The 19539-nt window shown below is 52.3% G+C and overlaps 1 protein-coding gene and 1 pseudogene across 1 annotated transcript; one reads left to right on the top strand and one right to left on the bottom strand.

Moving 5' to 3' along the window:
* Window positions 1-356: 356 nt before the first annotated feature.
* Window positions 357-17067, bottom strand: LOC133770598 (DIS3-like exonuclease 1). The gene is made up of 17 exons (XM_062206655.1): window positions 16929-17067; window positions 16039-16189; window positions 14041-14128; window positions 12880-13077; window positions 11110-11286; window positions 10665-10740; window positions 9948-10088; window positions 8739-8908; window positions 7646-7807; window positions 5759-6003; window positions 5219-5311; window positions 3634-4167; window positions 2702-2856; window positions 2446-2615; window positions 1731-1876; window positions 738-918; window positions 357-647 (listed from the first exon to the last, which is right to left on the bottom strand). Exons 1-17 carry the CDS (start codon window positions 17065-17067, stop codon window positions 357-359), a joined length of 3117 nt encoding a protein of 1038 aa, XP_062062639.1.
* On the top strand, window positions 17066-18740 carry LOC133770597 (mitochondrial import inner membrane translocase subunit TIM14-like; annotated as a pseudogene).
* The last annotated feature ends 799 nt before the right edge of the window (window positions 18741-19539 follow it).

Raw genomic sequence — 19539 nt, 5'->3', positions numbered from 1 at the left:
GAGGAATATCTTCCATCCATTGGAAAACATCTTTAAAGAAATTGTATTCCCAAAGATTGTGCCCTTAGAAAAGGAAGCTGAGGACACATTGTAAGAAATACATTTATTATTTATGGTAAATATGCCAAATCAAGACATCACATACACTGTGGTTCACAATCTGCTGGGAAGATGAGGGCACACAGAATTCATCACTGTCCCAGGGCATCTTAAGCAGATGCAGCACTTGCTCCATAGCAACAGGAGGTAGCTACACAATTATAACGGTACAATATGTACTACTGTTTATCCTGTACAAATAACAGGATTCGTGCAGTAAATGTAAAAATAGTCAATTGTGACTGACACTGAAAGTTTCATAGAATTCCAAGATGGCTCGAAAGGTCCTGGATCGCTCGATTCTTCATCTCTTCCAGGAGAGTGTAGAGGCTCTCTCCCTCTGTCTGCCGAAACTGCCGGTATTCCTCAGGGAGATTTTCTTTGCCGTCTTCGGCACACTGAGTGTTTCCCCCCGCTAACTCTCTCGTGGGTGATGGGGAGCTTTGGGGAGTATGCCTTGCCTCTGGGTCCACGGAGGCTTTCTTGCTTATGATTTCCAGGTGTAGGTCATTGGGATGATACGGTTGAACTTGTGCAGATATCTTCACCTGTCACAGGAAGAGGAGAGATGTATTCCCGAATTGCATTCTCTACTTTGCATTGGAAAGGACACACACAAGGCACCCGCACAGCCTTACCGTAACATGCTCGAACATGCGGAATGCGACGCCTTGCCCGCTGGATGTGACACGGTCTGTCCTCTTGTACCATCGCCTGGGTGCTCCTGGGGCCCAGCTGCCAAGGTTTTCACCATTGGGCCCCAAATGGAGGACACAGCCATCTTTGGTTTTCAGCTGTGCGCTTCCTTTAATCCCATACCTGAATCATTGACAGATAAGACAGTAGTTTTTTACAGCAGATTTTACACTTATCTACACAGTGTTCCTTTTGTAGTGAAAGCAAAACAGGCTGGCGCTGTGCCTCAACAGGCTAATCCTCCGCTTTGCGGCACCGGCACACCGGGTTCTAGTCTCGGTCAGGGTGCCGGATTCTGTCCCGGTTGCCCCTCTTCCAGGCCGGCTCTCTGCTATGGCCCAGGGGTGCAGTGGAGGATGGCCCAAGTGCTTGGGCCCTGCACCCGCATGGGAGACCAGGGGAAGCACCTGGCTCCTGCCTTCGGATCAGCGCGGTGCACCAGCCGCAGCGGGCTGGCTGCGGCGCCATTGGAGGGTGAACCAACAGCAAAGGAAGACCTGTCTCTCACTGTCCACTCTGCCTGCCAAAAAAAAAAAAAGGCAAAACAAGTGTTTGCCTGCATCCCATATTGGATGTGCTGGTTCGAGTCCCAGGTATTCCACTTCCCTGCTGATGTGCCTGGGGAGGAGGTGAATGTGACTACTGCTCCATACATCAAGCGGCGTTCCAAGATCCTGGCCAACTGTGGCCATTTTGGGTGGGAAGGAGTCGATGGAGGATCTACTTCGCATCCGCCATCTTTCAGATAACTCACTGAGTTAGAAGGTGCACTGTTCTCCCATCTCCCACTTTGCCTTTATAGTTAGGCATCCTTACAATATGTGTATAGGGAACCTCCAGAAGCAGTGGTTTAATAATTTCGTCTGATGTGCTGTGCGTGCTCTCTGCAGCTGAGGCAGGCTTTCTTACTCCCTACTGCAGCAGATGGGACATACCTTGGGATGTAGAGCTGCACAGCGGTGTCCCGGAAGCCATAGATGATCCCGTCGGCAACGCAGCGCTCGTCTCTGTCTGCATCTTTGTCTCGGAAGAAACGGCACTGGAAGAGTTCCGTTGCCTGCCTTTGGCACAGTTTCGCAGCCTGTAAGAAGCCACAGGCCCAGGGCCTGGTCAGAGATCCCCTCCACAAGGTTACAGCGGAGAGCGATTCCCACAGCCACTGCTCTCTGCTGTCCTGGGAACACCCAGGATCGTTGCCGGTGTTCTGTCTGCGCACCTCTAGACCTGGGAAGGCCATTTCCAGGAACTTCTCCAGGCCCCATCATCATGCCAAGTCTAAAACTCGAGTTCTTCCGCGAGAAGCTTCTCTAACCTTTCCTGCTGTGATGGGCTGTGCAGGAACAACCATGCGAATTTTACAGAGCATGGTCCAACAGCAGTGCTGTATCCTCTCGTTCACGCTGTCCAGAACCTCAGTGGGGAGGTCTTCCTGTCTGTGTGATGTGAACCTTCCCACCTTTTGAGGACGTGTAGTTTAGGGTGAAGTCCAAGTCCATGCAACTTTCCCCTCTTACATTTGTGAATGGATTGGGAGCATGGGTCAGATCCTTCTGGACTAACGTGATCCTTGCTGGACTACCATGGCACTAAAGTTGAGTACCCAGCACAGCTCACCAAGAGGCAATGGCTAAGAATTTAAAAACCTCCTACCCTGTGTCGTTCGTTGATATGATCACACAGCTCTTCGAGACTTCGTTCACTTAACAAATCCATTTCCGGTTTGTCTCTTGCGATAGCTGCACTCAGTAATCGATGGACTATGATATCGGCATATCTCCTTATTGGTGAGGTAAAGTGAGTATATTTGTCCAGGCCGAGTGCTGTGAAGAGAAACCAAACGATTGAAGATCAGATTTGGAAACAACTTGCTCCAGGCTATGGCAACCCAGGACCCTTTGTCACTCACCATAATGGTGGAACTCGTGCTCCCTGCAGGAGCCTGTCGAGAAGTAGAGTGCGTTGGACATGGCCAGCGTCGCCATGTTCCGCAGCAGCTTGTTGACTATGGGGTCCGAAACGTCGTGCGCATTATCCAGGGAAAGCGCCAGGGACCTGTTAGAGCTGACAGAACAGAGGAGCCCGGTTTTACTCCAGGCACGGACAAGGCAATGCGTTCGGAAAAGCCTCCCGTCCCCTCTAAGTAACTTCCTCTGCCAGCAGGGAGACGTGTTTCATTCACGACCACATCTCAGAAGCAGCTCTTCTCTTCTACTACAGCAGCCTAGAGCTCCAGAAGTAATGCTACACTTGAGTGTCCCCCGAGTTTAGATTGTCCCTGCTGCGGCTGGCACCCCACACGGGTGCTGGTTCGAGTCCTGGCTGCTCTACTTCTGATCCAGCTCTCCGCTGTGGCCTGGGAAAGCAGTGGAGGATGCCATCCATGAGGCAGACCCAGAGAAAGCTCTTGATTGGCTCAGCTCCAGCCATTGCCACCAATTGGGGAATGAACCAGCAGGGGGAAGACCTCTCTGCCTCTGCCTCTCTAACTCTGCCTTCTAAATGTTTTATCGAATTATGGCCCCAGCACAACACCTCCTAAGATGCACAAACAATCCCGAGTTTGTTAAGTAGGTCTGGGAACAGGCATTGAGGCCCAACAGGCTACGCCTCCACTTGATACTGGCATCCCAGACGGCTTGTGATCCAGCTCCCTGCTCATGGCCTGGGGAAAGCACTGGCAGATAGCCCGAGTTCTTTGGTCCCTACCCCCATGTGGGAGACCCAGATAAGCTCCTGGCTTTGGATCAAGGCCCAGCTGGGGAGGGAACCCACGGGTGACGAACCCTTGTAGCTCTGCCTGCTAGCTAGTGACTGTGCAGCCCAGCCTGGCGCTCCTACCTCGTATCAATGTAGAACCCTCCGGCCTGGGCGCTCTGCTTGAGCTCCGAGAAGAGGTTCTGGCGTGGAGGCGGGTGCCGGCGCAGCAGGGCCTGCCTGGGGAAGCTTTCGTAGATTTTCCTGGCCACCCAGTGGTTGGCGAGTATCATACACTCCGCCACCATCCAATGGACTGTACGTTGCTGCCGGGGGACGAGGTCGAGAATGTTCCTCTCGTCATCGAACAGCACACCGATTTCAATGCCGTCCAGATCTAAGGCACCATCGAGACCTCGCTGCGCCCGGAAGTGGCTGGCTATGTCTGCCAACTTTTCAATCGCCCATGTTAGTTCCTGCAGCCTGTCTTCTTTCTCCTTTTTGTCCATATCTTGGAATTCCTTCATGTCATTTGTGATGCCCAAGTTCCCATCGAGGAGCTCCTGAGCTGCTTCGTAGGAGAGTTGGTATGTGGAATGGATAATTGACCTTCCATACCACACACTCTTAATCTCGTAGGTGGTCCTATGCAGTTCCCAGATGACACTCATAGCGTATCTACAAAAGCAGTAACATCAACAATGTCACTATCCACATCTTCACCCCTTGCAGCAAGAGAATTCAACCTTCAATGTGATTTGACTGAAATGACATTTCTACAGGTTTCTGCTCCAACTAGACAGAAATATGAGACATACCGCCCCGACACTGGTTCATGCCAGATGCCCACAATAACCACAACTGGGGCAGGCGTAAAGCCAGGGGCTAGGAAATCCCATCAGGTCTCCACCACGGGTGGCAGGGGCCATCTTCTGCTGCATCCCCAGGCTCCTTAGCAGGAAGGTGGAATGGAAGTGGAGCAGCCAGGACTGGTGTTGGATGTTGACCCAAGTGCCAGGGCCAGTGCTGTGGCACAGTGGGTCAAAGTACCATGTGGCAGTGTCAAGGATGTAGTTCCAACCCTTCTATCAAGTTGGCAGAGAGAAGCAGACAAGGTATTGTGTGCAAGCCTATGGGAAATGAGGCATCCTGCACTGCTGGTGAGCATGTGCCTGCTGTGATCCCTGAAGGCAATTCGATCCTAGTCACACTGACGCATGGGCTCCAGCTCAGATCCCACCTCCTGAGATTCCCCCCTGTCCTTCTGAACATGCAAAATTCAGCACAGCTTTGCTTGTAATAGGACAACGGGCAAATACCTGACTTTCCAGTTCTTAATGTGGAATTATCTCCAAGACACATGAACTGCTCCATTTAAAAAAACGCTAGGTGTGTAAGAAAGGAGATCATGTGTGTGCAGTATTGTCTCTAGAAAGGTTAAAGTCCTGGCTGCTCCTCTTTTGATCCAGCTTCCTGCTAATGAGCTTAGCAAAGTAGCAGATCCTGGCCCAAGTGCTTGGGCCCCTGCCATTCACTGTCTAACTCTGCCTTTCAACTAAATCTTCAAAATACAGATAGAGGTACAGATAGAGGGAGAGCAGAGGCAAGCGGTGAGGAGGGACAGGGAGGCTAGGGGAACAAGATCAGGCGTTCAGGTCGGGCACAGACCAGCACAGGGTGGCTGGGGAGGAGAGCACAGTAGAACCAAGGGCTACAGTCGTGAGCTCACCTGTCAACGCCGCGCAGCAAAGAGCACAAATTGGAGCTAAGGACGGAGGGCAGCATGTCATAGCGCCGGTCGGGCAGGTAGTACGTTGTGGCCCTGGAAACACATAGGCAGTGAGACTGTCAGCAGACATAGGCCCGCGGGCTGCAGGGTCCCACAGGGAGGAGACAGCCAGAAATCACTGCCCAGAATCCGAGGCCGTTTGCCTCTTCATCAAGTGCTAAAACGATCCCCATGGACCCACTTTGCTCTGACACTGCTCGGGGCACATTCTTCCGGGAAGGCAAACTGACATCAATCTTGCTCGTGGAAGCCAAATTGGAGTGTGATGACCCCATGCGTGACATCAAATAACACATTCCTATGTGACAACTTAGCCCGTGACCCGTTTGTGGGAGACAGGAAAGGCAAGCTGAGCCAGTCACTGAACTCTAGTTGGTGTGTGGGTGTGTGGGGTGGGGGTTCCTGGATGAAACCATCAGCAGGGCACCAACAGATTCATCTGAAAGTCGCAGGCATTCCAAGGCTTGCACACGGCCTTACCTAGCCCTAGCTTCGTTATCCAGGCAAGATTTCGGCTTCACAAAGTGGGTTACATCTGCTATGTGAACGCCCAGCTCCAGGTTGCCGCTGCTCAGAGTGCGCACGGACAGCGCATCGTCCACATCCTCACACCCTCTTGGGTCAATTGTGAACACGAGATTCGTTTGCCTTAGATCTCTGCGGTCTTGTTCTTCGGGGTCCACGCTCCAAGGCTCCTCTGGGGTGTTCACCGGCAACTCGCCCATCTGCAAGAGAGGCCACCTTCTCAGCCATTTGCCTCCTCTGACCCTCAGGGGCTCAGTTCCATTCTGCGTCATCCTGTGCTGGCCTCCGATGGGTCAGGTGCTGTGCCTCCTGCCCTGGAGGCCCTGGGGGTTTGACGGGAGACCTCCCACCAGCCTTCTAAGAGGACTGGAGCCAACACGAGTGGCAAATTCTAAGAGCGCATGTACCCCTTTCCACAATGATCCACGTTTCAATGTCTTTGGCCTGTTCTGGTCCAACCATGGGGGACAACATCTAAGGCATTGCATATATTAAAAAATGATGCCAGGGGGGCTGGCACTGTGGCGCAGCAGGTTCACGCCCTGGCCTGAAGTGCCGGCATCCCATACGCGTCTTAGCTGCTCTCTTCCTATCCAGCTCTCTGCTCTGCTCTGACAGTCCTTGGGCCCCTGGACCCACGTGGGAGACCCGGAAAAAGTTCCTGACTCCTGGCTTTGGATCGGCACAGCTCCAGCCGTTGTGGCTGTCTGGGGAGTGAACCATCGGATGGAAGACCTCGCTCTCTCTGCCTCTCTTCTCTGTGTAACTGACTTTCAAATAATAAATCTTTAATAAAAAGATGCCAGGGATGATTAAAACAGGACCAACAAGTATGGTCCTTTCTCTCCCTGTCCCTGTCTTGACCATCAGCTTGCAGTGCAGTGAGTTGAGGCCAACAGGGAAGAGAGAATTCTCATCCTGTGACCTCTAAACCCACTTTATGGAATCATTTTCTCCAAGAGCTGCCAGACAAGTCAACAAAATAATGGCCAGGAACTACTGTAAAACATGAACATTTGACGACGTAAAGCATTCTCAAATATTTGACGAGGATAGCTCTGGTTCTGCCAAAACGCTCATACTCCTAATGGTGGTGCAAGCTGGGAAACAGTCTGCCAACAAGTAACAAAGCTACTTCAATGTCCCCTTTGACTTGGAAAAGGTAATCCTTAACGTGAGATTACCACGGGAAGGATTGACCACATCAAAAAAGTAATGTTGCTGTATATGTGAAGTAGCTTTTTTATAATACTGAATAGAAATAACAGGCCAACAGCCAAATGGCTGAGCACACAGGGGCACATCAATATACAGTAGTTTACCATTAACTGTTAAAACCACATAGGCTCTGCCAATATGTAATAATTAAGCAAAAGAAACCTATCAGCGAATAGCACATTCAAGAGAATAGCTATTATCTGTTTCTAATGACGTGGAAGTGATGGAAAAGCCAATGTGTTGTGTTTGTGGGCTTTCCGTCTTCTGGAAAGTCTAGGAAAGCTGCGTCACAAGCATTGCTCTCAGACCTAAGGCTCAGACGTACAGGCATCCTGGACTCTGCTCCCTGTTGCTGGGGTTGAATGATGGGTAGAGACGGAGCTCTGCTGGGGATACAACCAGCTCTCCTCGACTTGCCGGATGGACCTATCCTGACCAGGAGACACCGACCTGCCACTTTGAAACATAGCTGTAGGATCTACAGACTTGAGAGCTCCACTGGAAACTGACTTGGGTCTGGTTGAGGGTTTTCTGTGGCTTCCCAGCGAGTCGCTGGAGTCTAGAGATCTTTCCCTGTGTGCATAACGTGTCTGCCATTAGACCAGAGGCCTCCGGGAATCTGACCTGGGCTTCAGAGAAGGGCCGCTCGGAGATGTCGTGCTCCACGAGCAGAGACTTCATTTCCCCTTCCAGGTCTCTACTTGTTCCCAGTGTCCCGACGACGTGTCCGTCCGGATACCTCGAACCCACGTCCCAGGAATCAATGTGGACGACTGCTTTGCAACACTGCAGGAGAAGGTACATAAAGCATTAGCCTCGCCTCCAGGGTTCCGTGGGTTATTGAAAGCATTCGCTAACGAGAGGTTCGAGACAGTTCTATAGAGGGTGGCCAGTCTGCAGGCTGGCGTGTTTGATTCTGGGACTTGCCAGGTGGTATGGAATGGCCTGGCCCAGTGCTTTTGCAGTGGGAGGCCTTTCTTCGGCATCAAATAAGGAGGCTGGAATGTGCCACCTGTGAACAGCCAGCTGGCTCACACTTGCAACACAAGCCGGGAACCCAATGGTGCAGGGTTCAGGGTAAGTTCCGGAACCTAGGTCTCAGATTGTAGGAGGTACTTCGAGTTTCATGTCCTTTTGGGTTGGGGCATCAGTGTCAACAGGACCCTCACTGTCTAGCAGTTTCAGCAAGCCGTTGAAACAGGCCCCTGGGAGCCTGTCACAAGGCTTAGGGTGTCCGAGGGACAATGACCAGGCTAGTGGGCTGCATAGCTGGAGGCAGGTGATGCTGGACAGTGCCTAGTCTCTTGGCGACAACATGTCTTCCCTCCCACCTATATTCCTTCACGGATAATCGATTCTTTGAAGAGCTTCTACATCATCCCTACGAGGCACAGGGCTTGTATTTCTACCTTGCTTGCTGGAAGAAAGCGCGTTCGTGTTGGCCAAGTGCAGCTGTTGGAAGCTTCTCCATTGGTCAGCAGGACAATGTATTCTCTCTGGCTGTCCTACAGAGCGCTTTCTAGGACGTGCTCAAGCCTTCAGTTGTTAGCCTTAGACCACGTAATAGATGGCACCTATGTATTTAGGATTTAACAGCACCTTGGAATGCCAGATGCCACCCACAATTTATTTGCAAAGCAATTAACAGTGCTTTCTGGCACTGATCCAAAAGCTGGCCACGACAGAAGCAGGGCAGCCATGGTGCAGTGTCCTTTACCTGGTACTTTTCAGCCTGTTTCCTGTGAATTTGAATTCTGGGGATCCTACAGTCCCATGGCACAGCAACGTATTTCTTCGTTTTCCTGCTGTAATACTGTATATCCTCCTTTGATGGAAAGGTTACTATATAATCGCGCTTGTGTTTCTGAGTAATACCCACCACATGTCCTGTGGAAAACAAATCACAAGGGTTAGCCAGCTAGCTGTCATCTAACTGTCCCTGTCCCATTTTTCCAAGCACTTAATTCAAGGGAATCTTTGAAGATTTGCCTTCTTAGCCATTTTAAACATGTAGACTTTCTAGAGATGCCCGATTTTTTTTTTTTTTAACATGGATAATCTTTTGGTAGCTTTTTTCTATGGGTTCGGAGGTGACATTTGGAATCCTGCTTTTTCTTTTGCCATTACCTCATTGATTTTGGGTTTCAGTATCTTGGAAAATCAAATCATTCTCACCCTTGTCTTATTAAGGAAATAAACTTGTTGGGGCCAGCACTGTGGTATAGCTGGGTGAAGCCACGGCCTGCCAAGCAGGCATCCCACGTGGTTGCCTGTTCATGCCCTGGCTGCTGATTCAGCTCCCTGCTAACGGTCCAGGAAAAGCAGCAGAGGATGACCCAAGTGTTTGGGCCCCTGCAACCCCTGTAAGAGACCTTGATGAGTTCTTGGCATACAAGAACTATTACTTTTCATTGCAAAATAATCAATTACCTATTTAAATATGCTTATTCTATTGAGAGGCAGAGAGAATGAGTTCACATCCACCTGCGAGTTCACTCCCTAAATACCCACAAGGCTAGGAACAAGGCTAGAGGCTACATCAAGGAGCCAGCATCTCACTCCAGGTCTCCTATGCGGGTTACAGGAACCCTACCTGGGCCATCACCACTGCCTCCCAAGTATTAGAAGGGAGCTGGAATCTGAGCCTATATTGACCCCAGGTATTGCGGTGTGGTATGCAAAAGGGCTGGAGGTGGCAGCTGCTTTGAATAATGACAGAGCACAGGCTGGAATGCAATGAGAACTTGTTTGGGAAAAGCGGTAACCATGTGTCCCATGCTGGTTACCTCGATGCAGCCATTCTGCAGGATGTCCATACATCACAACTGGTCTGCCACTTCCAATGAAATTGCCCTATTCCTGGATTGCTGAGAAATACCCAATTCTGGAAGAAGGCTGGATGCCAGGGTGGCATCCGCTGGCTCACCTGTGGGCATATACTCGCCGGCCTCGCGACCTGTGGCCATTCTCCTCTTCCAGAGGGATTCAGGGAACAGCTTCACGGCTACCCGGTCTCCGTGGAGCGCGCGGTTCCGGGGATTCATCCCGTTGATTAGGATTTCATAATCTAGTGTTTGGGGCAGCAGAGAAATCACGACGTCAAGGGGGCTTCCGCTCCAGGGAGGCCCGAGTCCTCCTGTTCACCGCCTTGCCCTCCGAAGGCAGAGCCACACTTGTGTGCTTCTGCAGGCTGGGGCTGGAGGCCCTGTGCACACGCTCTCCCCAGGGCCGCCTCCTGTCCCTCTTGCTCCTCTTCCCACCCATTCCTGCTCATGCCCTATCCAGGCTTTTCCTTTCTCCACCCAGAGGTCAGTATGAACCAAGAACTACACTCCATCTCAGGACAGCTCATTTACCTGGCTTTCTCCCCCATTTGCATTCCTTTCGAAAGCTCGGGGAGCCGACAGACCACACTGAGGCAGGACAGAGCAATGTTTTTAAACCACAGCCACAGAGCCTTGGATCCAAGCTCAGCTTACTGGTTCTGAGACCTTAAGTTTATAAAAATGAAGTGACAATGTAGGGAACCCTTCTCCACACCCCCTCACTGCTACCATGAGATTGGGGTGTCAGTAACACCTTTGCTTCCTTGTTGTGTGCTATCAAGTCAGGTGGAAATGTAGGTGAGGCTTATATACTGTACCTTCTTCACTCTGCTCTGTGTCCTGCACGCGGACAAATGCTTCCGCTTTTGTTTGTCTATTCACACACAATATTCCCTAAAACCAGAAAAAAAATCAATGTGGTCAACAGTTTTTCTGCCCATTTTCCTTCCAAGTGCTATGAACAACAGTCGTCACTAACACCTATCCACGTGGTCAGGAGCCCTGAACAAATCTTATCTCGAAGCCAGTGACAGGAGGCATGTACAAAACTGCTTCGGTCTCTGGTCTTGAGGCTCAGGACACCACACAACGGAACGGCATCATTCCAGAGTGGCCGCCAACTGGACAGCCAACATCGAGGGACACGGGCCCAAGGCTGTGTGCACGTCCACTGTCCTGGCTTGCCTGTTCCCATCTGGTTTGCAGCCTCAGGCCGCCAGGAGGGGAAGGAAACAGCTGTTGCCTCTTCATGGCAGCCCTCACCTCCACGTAGCGGCCAGACTGTAGCCCAGCTTCTAGAACGTCCGGGGGGAGATAGTGGTTGTAATTAAGTCCTGAGGCTTCCAAGCGCTCCAGCTTTTCTTCATACAGGGCTTCATCAGTGAAGTCACAGGAGCTGTGGGCAGCCTCCAGATCCGAATAGAACTTTTTCAAATACTCCTGTGTCGTACAAAGGCATGGAGAAACAGGATCAGAACAGGACTGTGTGGTGGCACTATCCAAGCCCCGGCTGGCACTGCCGTCTGCATGGTGAGGAATGACAACAGCAGTCCCCTCCTGAGCCTCCTGCTGCCACCGAGTGGTTTTCTCCCTTCCTGTTAAAGCCCGAGACTCAGAGGAAGCCCAGGGGGTAGGGACCAGGACTTGGCACCTTGAAGGTGCCCAGGGGGTAGGGACCCGGACTTGGCACCTTGAAGTCTTTCCGATTGCACTTTGTATGGACCTCATGGCTACACACAATGGCCTACAGAGAAGGCAGAGGCAAAAGCTCCTCTTTATATGCTGTGTTAAAGATTGAGGGGCCGGCACCGTGGCTCACTTTGTTAATCCTCCGCCTGCAGCGCCAGCATCCCCTATGGGTGCCAGGTTCTAGTCCGGTGCTTCTCTTCCAGTCCAGCTCTCTGCTGTGACCCGGGAGTGCAGTGGAGGATGGCCCAAGTGACTGGGCACCTGCGCATGGGAGACCAGGGGGAAGCACCTGGCTCCTGGCTTCGGATCGGTGCAGCGCTGGCCATAGCGGCCATTTGGGGGGTGAACCAACGGAAGGAAGACCGGTCTCCCTCTAACTCCACCTGTCTAATAATGAAAAAGATTGGAAAGGCAGGGTGACAGGAGCACGCCGAGATCTTGCATCCTCTGGTTCACTTCCCAAATGACCACAGCCAGGGCAGGGCCAGGCCGAATCCAAGAGCCATGAAGAGCAGCCAGGCATTTCCATGTGGGATGCCAGCCCTGCAAGTGGTGGCTTGGCCCTCTCCTGGAGTCTTAGCTCACGTCTGTATTGGAATTGAACAGCAAATAGGTTGTCCTCAGTGTCAACACCAGCATTTCCCCCATTCATTTCCGGATCCTGTGGTAACTGCTGTTCTTCCTTTGGTCCTTTCAGAAGTTTTGTCTATGCTCACTTCAGTGCCTCCATGCTATGGTCACCGGCCGCTTATCAGCACCAAACTTGTCATTATGGGCCAGCTTGTCTCAGTGCTTCTCCATCTCCAAAGATGCTGGCCTTCCCTTTCATCCAAACTCAACTCTGTTTTCCTGCTCTCACTCACCTTGAGGGGGGCACAGCTGGAGATGCTACACACAATGAGAAGTGTTCTAGACTGCTGGACTACAAAGAAAACTAATTCTCACAAAAAGCAAGGAAATGGAATACTTTTGACTCGACTGTCCTCTGCAGGACAAGACATGATATACTGCCACAGAAAACACCAGTGACACTGCTATTCATATCCAGCACCCTGGAACTCTCTGGCATGCCAGAACACTTCTTTAGAGCAAGGCCACGAAAATCCCATTGGCAAATCTTTAGGAATACATGCTCCTGGGAACCCTCAGAGAACCTACAATTCAGAGTCCAGCTAGGGTTTCTGTAAATCCACAGCGATCGGAGCGTCTCATTAAGTTTCTACCTAGCAGGATGGAACTGCTTCAAGCTCTACTTTCTCTTTTCTTGGTTGCCAAAGGGATCTAGACTCCGAGGAGCAACACTGGAAGTGAACACACAGCCATGTACACCACAGCCGGAAATACCTTGAACGTCATGACAGATACTCCTTCGCTCTTCACTTTGAATCTCTTTATGGAATCTTCGTCTGCCACGATGACGATGGGCATCTTCTCCCCGCAGTGCTTATAATACCACAAAGCCGCGGCGTAGATAATCCTGGAACAAAGCACACAGGAGCCCTCACACTGCCAGAATTTCACCGATCTGCCGTCCTCTGGTCTCTTGAGACCATTCGTGCACTCCTCATCCCAGAAAGCTTTGGGCTTCTATTATTGATAAGCCCCGGGTTCTGAGACACACACAGAGGAACCAGAATTTGCATTTCTTCCTTGAGCACCCTGTCTGTCATATTTTAGCACCTTTTAACTGGAGGGCTCGCACACAGCACCCCACACGATGCCTGGGGAAGCCCACAAGATTTACAGGTGAATCTTTGGCTAACAAGACAAGGCTGAAAACAGCTGAAGACCAGGATGCAGTCTGAAACGGAACCATCTAAAATGCCCAGAAATCGGCTGCAAAGTACTTGAACTTGAACACAGTTCTCAGACCCAGGCTGTGCTTCCAAGACTGGGTTGTAAGCACAAGAGAGCCCAACGTGGATAAGCACTTCTGTGGTACTCAGGGGTCCCTGTTGAGAGAAATGCTTTTTCCTCTCAGGTCTTGTCCCCTGAGAAAACCTGGGGCTGCAACAGCACCCAGGATGGATCCATTCCTAGGTGCCTTTGCAGAACGGACGTGTTTAAGAGCTAGAGCAGATCAGTCGTGCAAGGAAAAGATGACATGTTCTATACGGTAAGGTTTTTTTTTTTTTTTTTTTTTTTTTTTTTTGGTGTGCCTAGCACCTGTACCCTGGGCTCACCTTGATGAGGGGCCACTAGACAGAGTCCACACCGCTTAGGAATGTCCCAGCTTTTGGGAGCAGCGAGCCCAATGCCTCTGCACCGGGGATGACTTCGGTAGATCTTCCTCATCCCGATTTCTAAAATATTTCAATTACATATTCAAATGACATATCTAAACTACCAACATCACGTGCTTTTAGTATCATGGTTCCCCTAAAAAACTCCTGGTCTGTTTTAGATCAGCTTCCAATGAGGCAGCAAGAGATGCCCACATGAAAACCACAGCAGATGACCATACCTTTTCGCCCAATCTTTCTTCAACATTTGCTTTCCCCAAGCGTGGTAGCATGAAGCATGGTACTCGTTTGCGAAGAGTACACACTCGTGGCTCGGGTCCTTGAGGAGGCTCCGCAGCTTGTTATAGTACCTGTGACACGGGGGAGACAAGTCAGCGCACAGCAGGCACGCATCTCCATCTTGCCAACCCTCGCCGAGGTCTTTTACAGCACAAGCCGGGTGGTAGCTTTTGTATGATTTTTCTGCCCAGCTCCACCTGTCCCTTCCAGCAGAGTATAGCCACTTGTATTTTTGTACCTTGGGAAGCATTAACAATTTACTTCTTGCTGGCAGCCCTAGGAAAGGAGAGAGAATCCCAGCCACACTGGCCTGTGCCATAAATCAATGATGAAGTCTCACAGGGCCAGTTTCTAAGAAGGTGCTTTTTAATCGTTAAGGTTATATAGTATCACAGAAAACATCTGCCTATTTTAAAGGGATCAAGGGGTTAGTGCTGTGGTACATGTCCATCTTTGAGAGCTGCTTCAAGACCCGACTGTTCTGCCCCAATCCAGTTCCCTGCTTATGCGGCTTGGGAGGAAGCCAAGTGATGGCTCAAGTCCCTGGGTGCCTTCCACCCCTGTGGGAGACATGGAGCTCCAGCTCTGTCACTTTCAAATAAAGACATCTTAGTACAGAGCAGGTGAAGGCAGTTAGTGCTTGGTGGGTACCTGACATCTTCAGAGCCCAGCCATGCTTTGGCTTCACACCTTCCCGTTAGACCCCAGGCATCTCAAGTTCAGCCCTCCGGAAACTGATGCATCAAAGCTTACCCGGGTACCACAGAGCCACCACCACCCTGCCGGACACTTAGCAAAACACACAACAAAAACCAAAACAGGTTCACTCCCATACATGCAGGCTTCTTGCATCAGCTACCTATCAGCCAGGCAAAACAGATTAATAAATGGCCTGGCACAGTAACAGGACAAGCAGGAAACAGCAAGTCCCTCTGTGGGCGACAGGTGTGGGCTCTCGGTTGTAACTGAAGAGTGCAGCCACCCTAGCTGTATTTTCTAGTCAGATCAGTGTGCTTGATGGAGCTCAATAACCTGCATGCATGGCAGGTTAGGAGCGTCCCAGCACCTTGAACAGGTCTCCCCAGAACCCAGCAATAGCTTCAGACGGCGGAGGACAAAAAAATTGTATTCGGGCCCAATCACATGCCACGTCTTTTTTAAAAAGGCAGGAGACAAAATGATCTGTCATCTACCAGTTTACTCCCTAAATGGTCAAAATGGCCAGGCCTTGCTCAGGCCAAAGAAGTTTCAGCTGGATCTCCCATCCGGGTGCAGGGGCCCCCTCCTGCAGCCTCCCAGGGCTCAAATCAGCAGGAGCCAGACTCAAACCAAGCACTCTGATATGTGAGAACATCCCAAGCAGCAAACACCTGCCCCAACCTTGCTCCTCTTATCTCATCCCTGGAAGTCAACAGGTTTGTAGTAAGAGGGACTAAGACTGTGTGCCCCAAGGCCTCGGAACAGGAGCTCAAGAGGTGCTTACTATGTGCTAAGCCCAGGGTGTCACCTGGAAGCCGCTTTCCTAACTGCTCCTCCCTGGTTTTCACAATCAGTATAAGGGAGACAGGACTAAGCAGTGGAAAAACCAATCCTTTTTCATCAAGTTCACTCATTTGGAAATGTTCAAGAGAAAAGACATTTAAATACCCATGCTTTGCCTTTGAATGACAGAGGAATTGGCTTCGAAAGCAATCCTTAATATTAAAAATATTTTAGAAAACAGGTTGAAAAGGCTCGCAGTGTTAGCAATGGGACTATAACAGCACATTGATTTTAGTAGCAGAAATATGACGCCTGGAGCAGCATTTAAACCTGGATATGAGAAAATATCTATATCTTTGTGTCTGAATAAAGTCAACTTCACACTCATTTTAAAATATTCTATCTGGCAAAGCCTGTAAACAATCCAGCTAATGCATATTTTTAACAAACTGACCATTATCTTAAGGATCCTTCTCATTTCCACACAATACAAACATACCTCCACCCTCTTTCCGAACGCAGAGCGTCAGTCACCGTCTGCAACCAAATGACTCCCTTCAATTCGGGCATTTCCAAGATGTCAAAGTAATGGAAAACGGAGCTGTCTGGGACCATGTAATGGGTCACCCCCGCAGGTAAGAGTTTGCCCACTGAAACACAAAGCACAAGAGAGCAGAGCATTGAACCCTCGCCCCTCCCCAGGGGCAAGACAACTTCCGAGAACTGTGTAGATAACGGGACAGGCCCGGGGTCAGCCGCACTGGGCCGCTTCATCGTGTCTCGAAGCTGCCAGAAATGTGGGCTCCGCGGGGTGGGCGGCTGTCCACGTCCGAGCGTGCACACCTGCGGACGCCCCGCAAGCTCAGCTCGGAGGGAAGCCCAGGGCCGGCAGGGCGGGCTGCCCGGTGCAAGCCACGAGCCGCGCAGCGCTGTCCGCCCTGGCCCGAGCTGCGTGGAGGGGCCCCGGCTGCGCCCCCCGTGCCCTGCGGGGCGGCCACCCGGCGTCGCCGCGGAGAGCCCCGGAGGGGAAGGTCTGGCTCGCACGGCTCCACACCAGCTGCCCGGCACGCGCGCCCGGCCGGGAGGCGGCCTCCCCCCACAGCCGAGTGGGCGGCGCCAGCCTCTGCCGCGCCCCGGCCCGCGCCGGAGCCCGCAGGCCGCCTCAGCCCGTGCGCGGGGCTGGCCGCTCCGGCCCTGGCCGCCGCAGGCCCGCGCCGCCCGCCCAGAGCCCCGGCCGACGAGCGCGCGCCTGGCTCGCAGCGCCGAGCGGTCCGGAGCGCCCGAGCCCGCGCCGCTCCCGCCTCGGAGCCGCGGCCGCGCCTCTCCCGCCGCCCGCCCCGCGCGGCCTCCCGGCGCCGCCCGCCCGCCCGGCCCCGCAGCGTCTCTGACCGTTGCGGCAGCGCTCGGGCTGGGAGCACAGCGCGCTGCTGCAGGGCACGCAGGGCCGCAGGTAGTGTTCTCTCACGACCCGCAGCGGCCAGCGGTAGACGGCGTTCACGGTGACCAGCCGCTCCGTCTTCTCCAGCATGTTGCTCTCGCCCGCTCTCCAGCAGTCCGACGAGCTGGACCCCGAGCCCGCCGTCCCGGCCTCTCCGGAGTGGGTGAGCCGCGGCCGTCTTCCAGCCTCTGTGCCGCTCATCTTGCTGCTGCTGTGGGATCTCGGAGCTCGGGAAGCAAAGTTGTCCAAAAGTTGTCCAGAAGTGATGGAGTAGGTGGAGGGCAGCGCGTTTATAAACGCTTGGGTTGAAAGGGTTAGGGCGACCAGATGGGATTAGCCCGCCTTTGGGATTCTTCGCACCCATGGGTGTGGATGGGGCTGCTAAAAACGCTGAGTTTCGGGGAATAAGTCAGCAGCCCTCCCAGCCCAACGTTGCCCCCTTAAAAAAGGCCGTCTCTGGTCTGACGTGCATGTGTCTCATACTGGCAGAAATTCAAACCATGTGGGTAAAATGGGTAGCAATCCTGAACTTGGAGGCACCGCTGGGCCCTAAGTAAACAGCCTTTGCAGCCCCTGGCCGAGCAATGCTTAGAACTGCCAGGGCCGGGCACCTGGGGCAGGTTTCCAATCTGAGAACTGCAGCCCCTCCTGAGCTGACACACCCTTGGTGGAGAGGGGGCCCAGTTTGCCTCCAGGCACTCAACCACAGCCTTGGGAAAGCAGCTTGGCCTGCATGGGGCCCTTTTGATCTCACTCCAGGTGGAAGGCGTGGGGCGTTACTAGGACCATTTTACAGACTATGATGGGGGTGAAGGCCAGGCTCCCCGGTTATTAGCTGGGGCCATCACCAGGGAATCAGGACAGCTCTACAGGTGATGGCCATGTGTTCAGAGGAATGAAACAGGAGCTTCACCTGGGGAGGTGACTAGAGGGCACCTGGTGAAGGTGAGTGACGGCAGCTCAACCAGGGGCTGGGACACGCGGCCCCCTCCCCCACCCCGATGCTGCAGTGGGCAGGCCTAGGGGTGCCCACTCACCCACCCACTCAGGGTAGCAAGCTACTTTGCAAGTGTCAGATGGTGTGGACAAGATCCAACATGGAGCAGCATCAAAGAGGCAGGCAGCGCAGAGCCGGCCAGCAGGCCAGAGCACAGGAAAGCCCAGAAGGCGACCAGCACTGCCAGAGGCCCCTTCTCCCTCAGGAGGTCCACGCTGGAGACCCCAGAGGGCGGGGTGTGGCCACAGTTGTCCCCCATGTAAAAATGCTTCTGGATTCCACGGGAAGCCTGTGCTTGGGCTGTTTGTGAGTGTAGCTGGCGGCTCCTCATTTTTGGGGTAATGGCGTCTGGTTGGTGGCCGCGGCCCCCAGACTGGGATGTACGGTGCTCCCGGTGCAGGCAGGGGAGCTGAGCCCAAGCCGTGGCCAGTACAGTAGCGGTCGGATTGACCATTGCTGCTGCACGATTTGCAGGCCGTTATGTGTTGCAAGCTATGAAGCGTATGGAGCCAGGTCTTCAAAGTCTACCGAAATCGGCCTTCAGTGGCGGCGAACACAGAGGGGGGTTTGAACCCAAAACGACAAAACGAGCAGCATTAATACCAGGTGTAAGCCCTACTGCCAACAAAGGAAAAATAAGAGATGCACCTCGAGGAATTATGCTTTTAAATCACCAGACAAGGGAGGATCTCCTAATATAGCAGCCAAAATCAGGGAAGCTAAAGATTTACTAAAGGTCAAGCTAAAACATGAAGTAACTACATGAATTTTCAGTTCATGTTAGCATGGGTATATGGGTACCAACTTTTTATAATAAAACACCTCAGGTACAGTTTTTAAAAATGATTTAGAACAAACTAAAAAAAAAAAATGCTTCTGACAGCTCCCTGCTAAAACAGCAGAGGATGGCCCGAGTCCTTGGGCCCCTGCACCCACATGGGAGACCTCGAAGAAGCTCCTGGCTTTGGGTTGGCGGAGCTCCGGCCAGCCATTGAGGCCATTAGGGGAGTGAACCAGCAGATGGAAGACCTCTCTCTCTGTAACTGTGCCTTTCATATAAAATGTATAAAATAAATGTTGGACAGGGCGTGTGTTTGGAGCAGCGGTTGTCACTTGGGACTCCTGTGTCCCATAGTGGAGAGCCTGGGGTTGAGCGTCGCCTCTGCTTCCAGGCGGCTTCCTGCTGATGTGCACCCTGGAGGCAGCAGATGACGGCTCACTTATTTGGGTTCCATGTGAGAGATCTGGATGGGGTTCCTGGCTGTGGCTCCTGGCCTTAGCCTGGCCCAGCTCTGGAGGTTGTGGGCATTTGGAGAATGAGCCCTTGGATAGAAGTTTCCCTCTCTCTCAGGTAGCTAGGTAGACATTAGTCTGTGTGTAAGAGGGGCCAGAGAAAATGGGAATTTATTTTTTGTGGCGTTGAATGAAGGAAGAAATGTAGAAGCAAGCCTTGGAAGCAGCTCAGCATTTGCCCATCCAAAGTCTTACCCTTGTTCCTTAACCTTGGATGGTCTTCTCCCTAGCCCAGCTTGGGGGACTCTTGCCTGCCTGCACCAAGAGGGCTG

The sequence above is a fragment of the Lepus europaeus genome, chromosome 11 (assembly GCF_033115175.1).
Source record: "Lepus europaeus isolate LE1 chromosome 11, mLepTim1.pri, whole genome shotgun sequence".
In the NCBI taxonomy this organism is placed as follows: Eukaryota; Metazoa; Chordata; class Mammalia; order Lagomorpha; family Leporidae; genus Lepus; species Lepus europaeus.
Note: the sequence above shows the minus strand (reverse complement) of the source record. Positions and strands in the feature narration are given on the sequence as shown.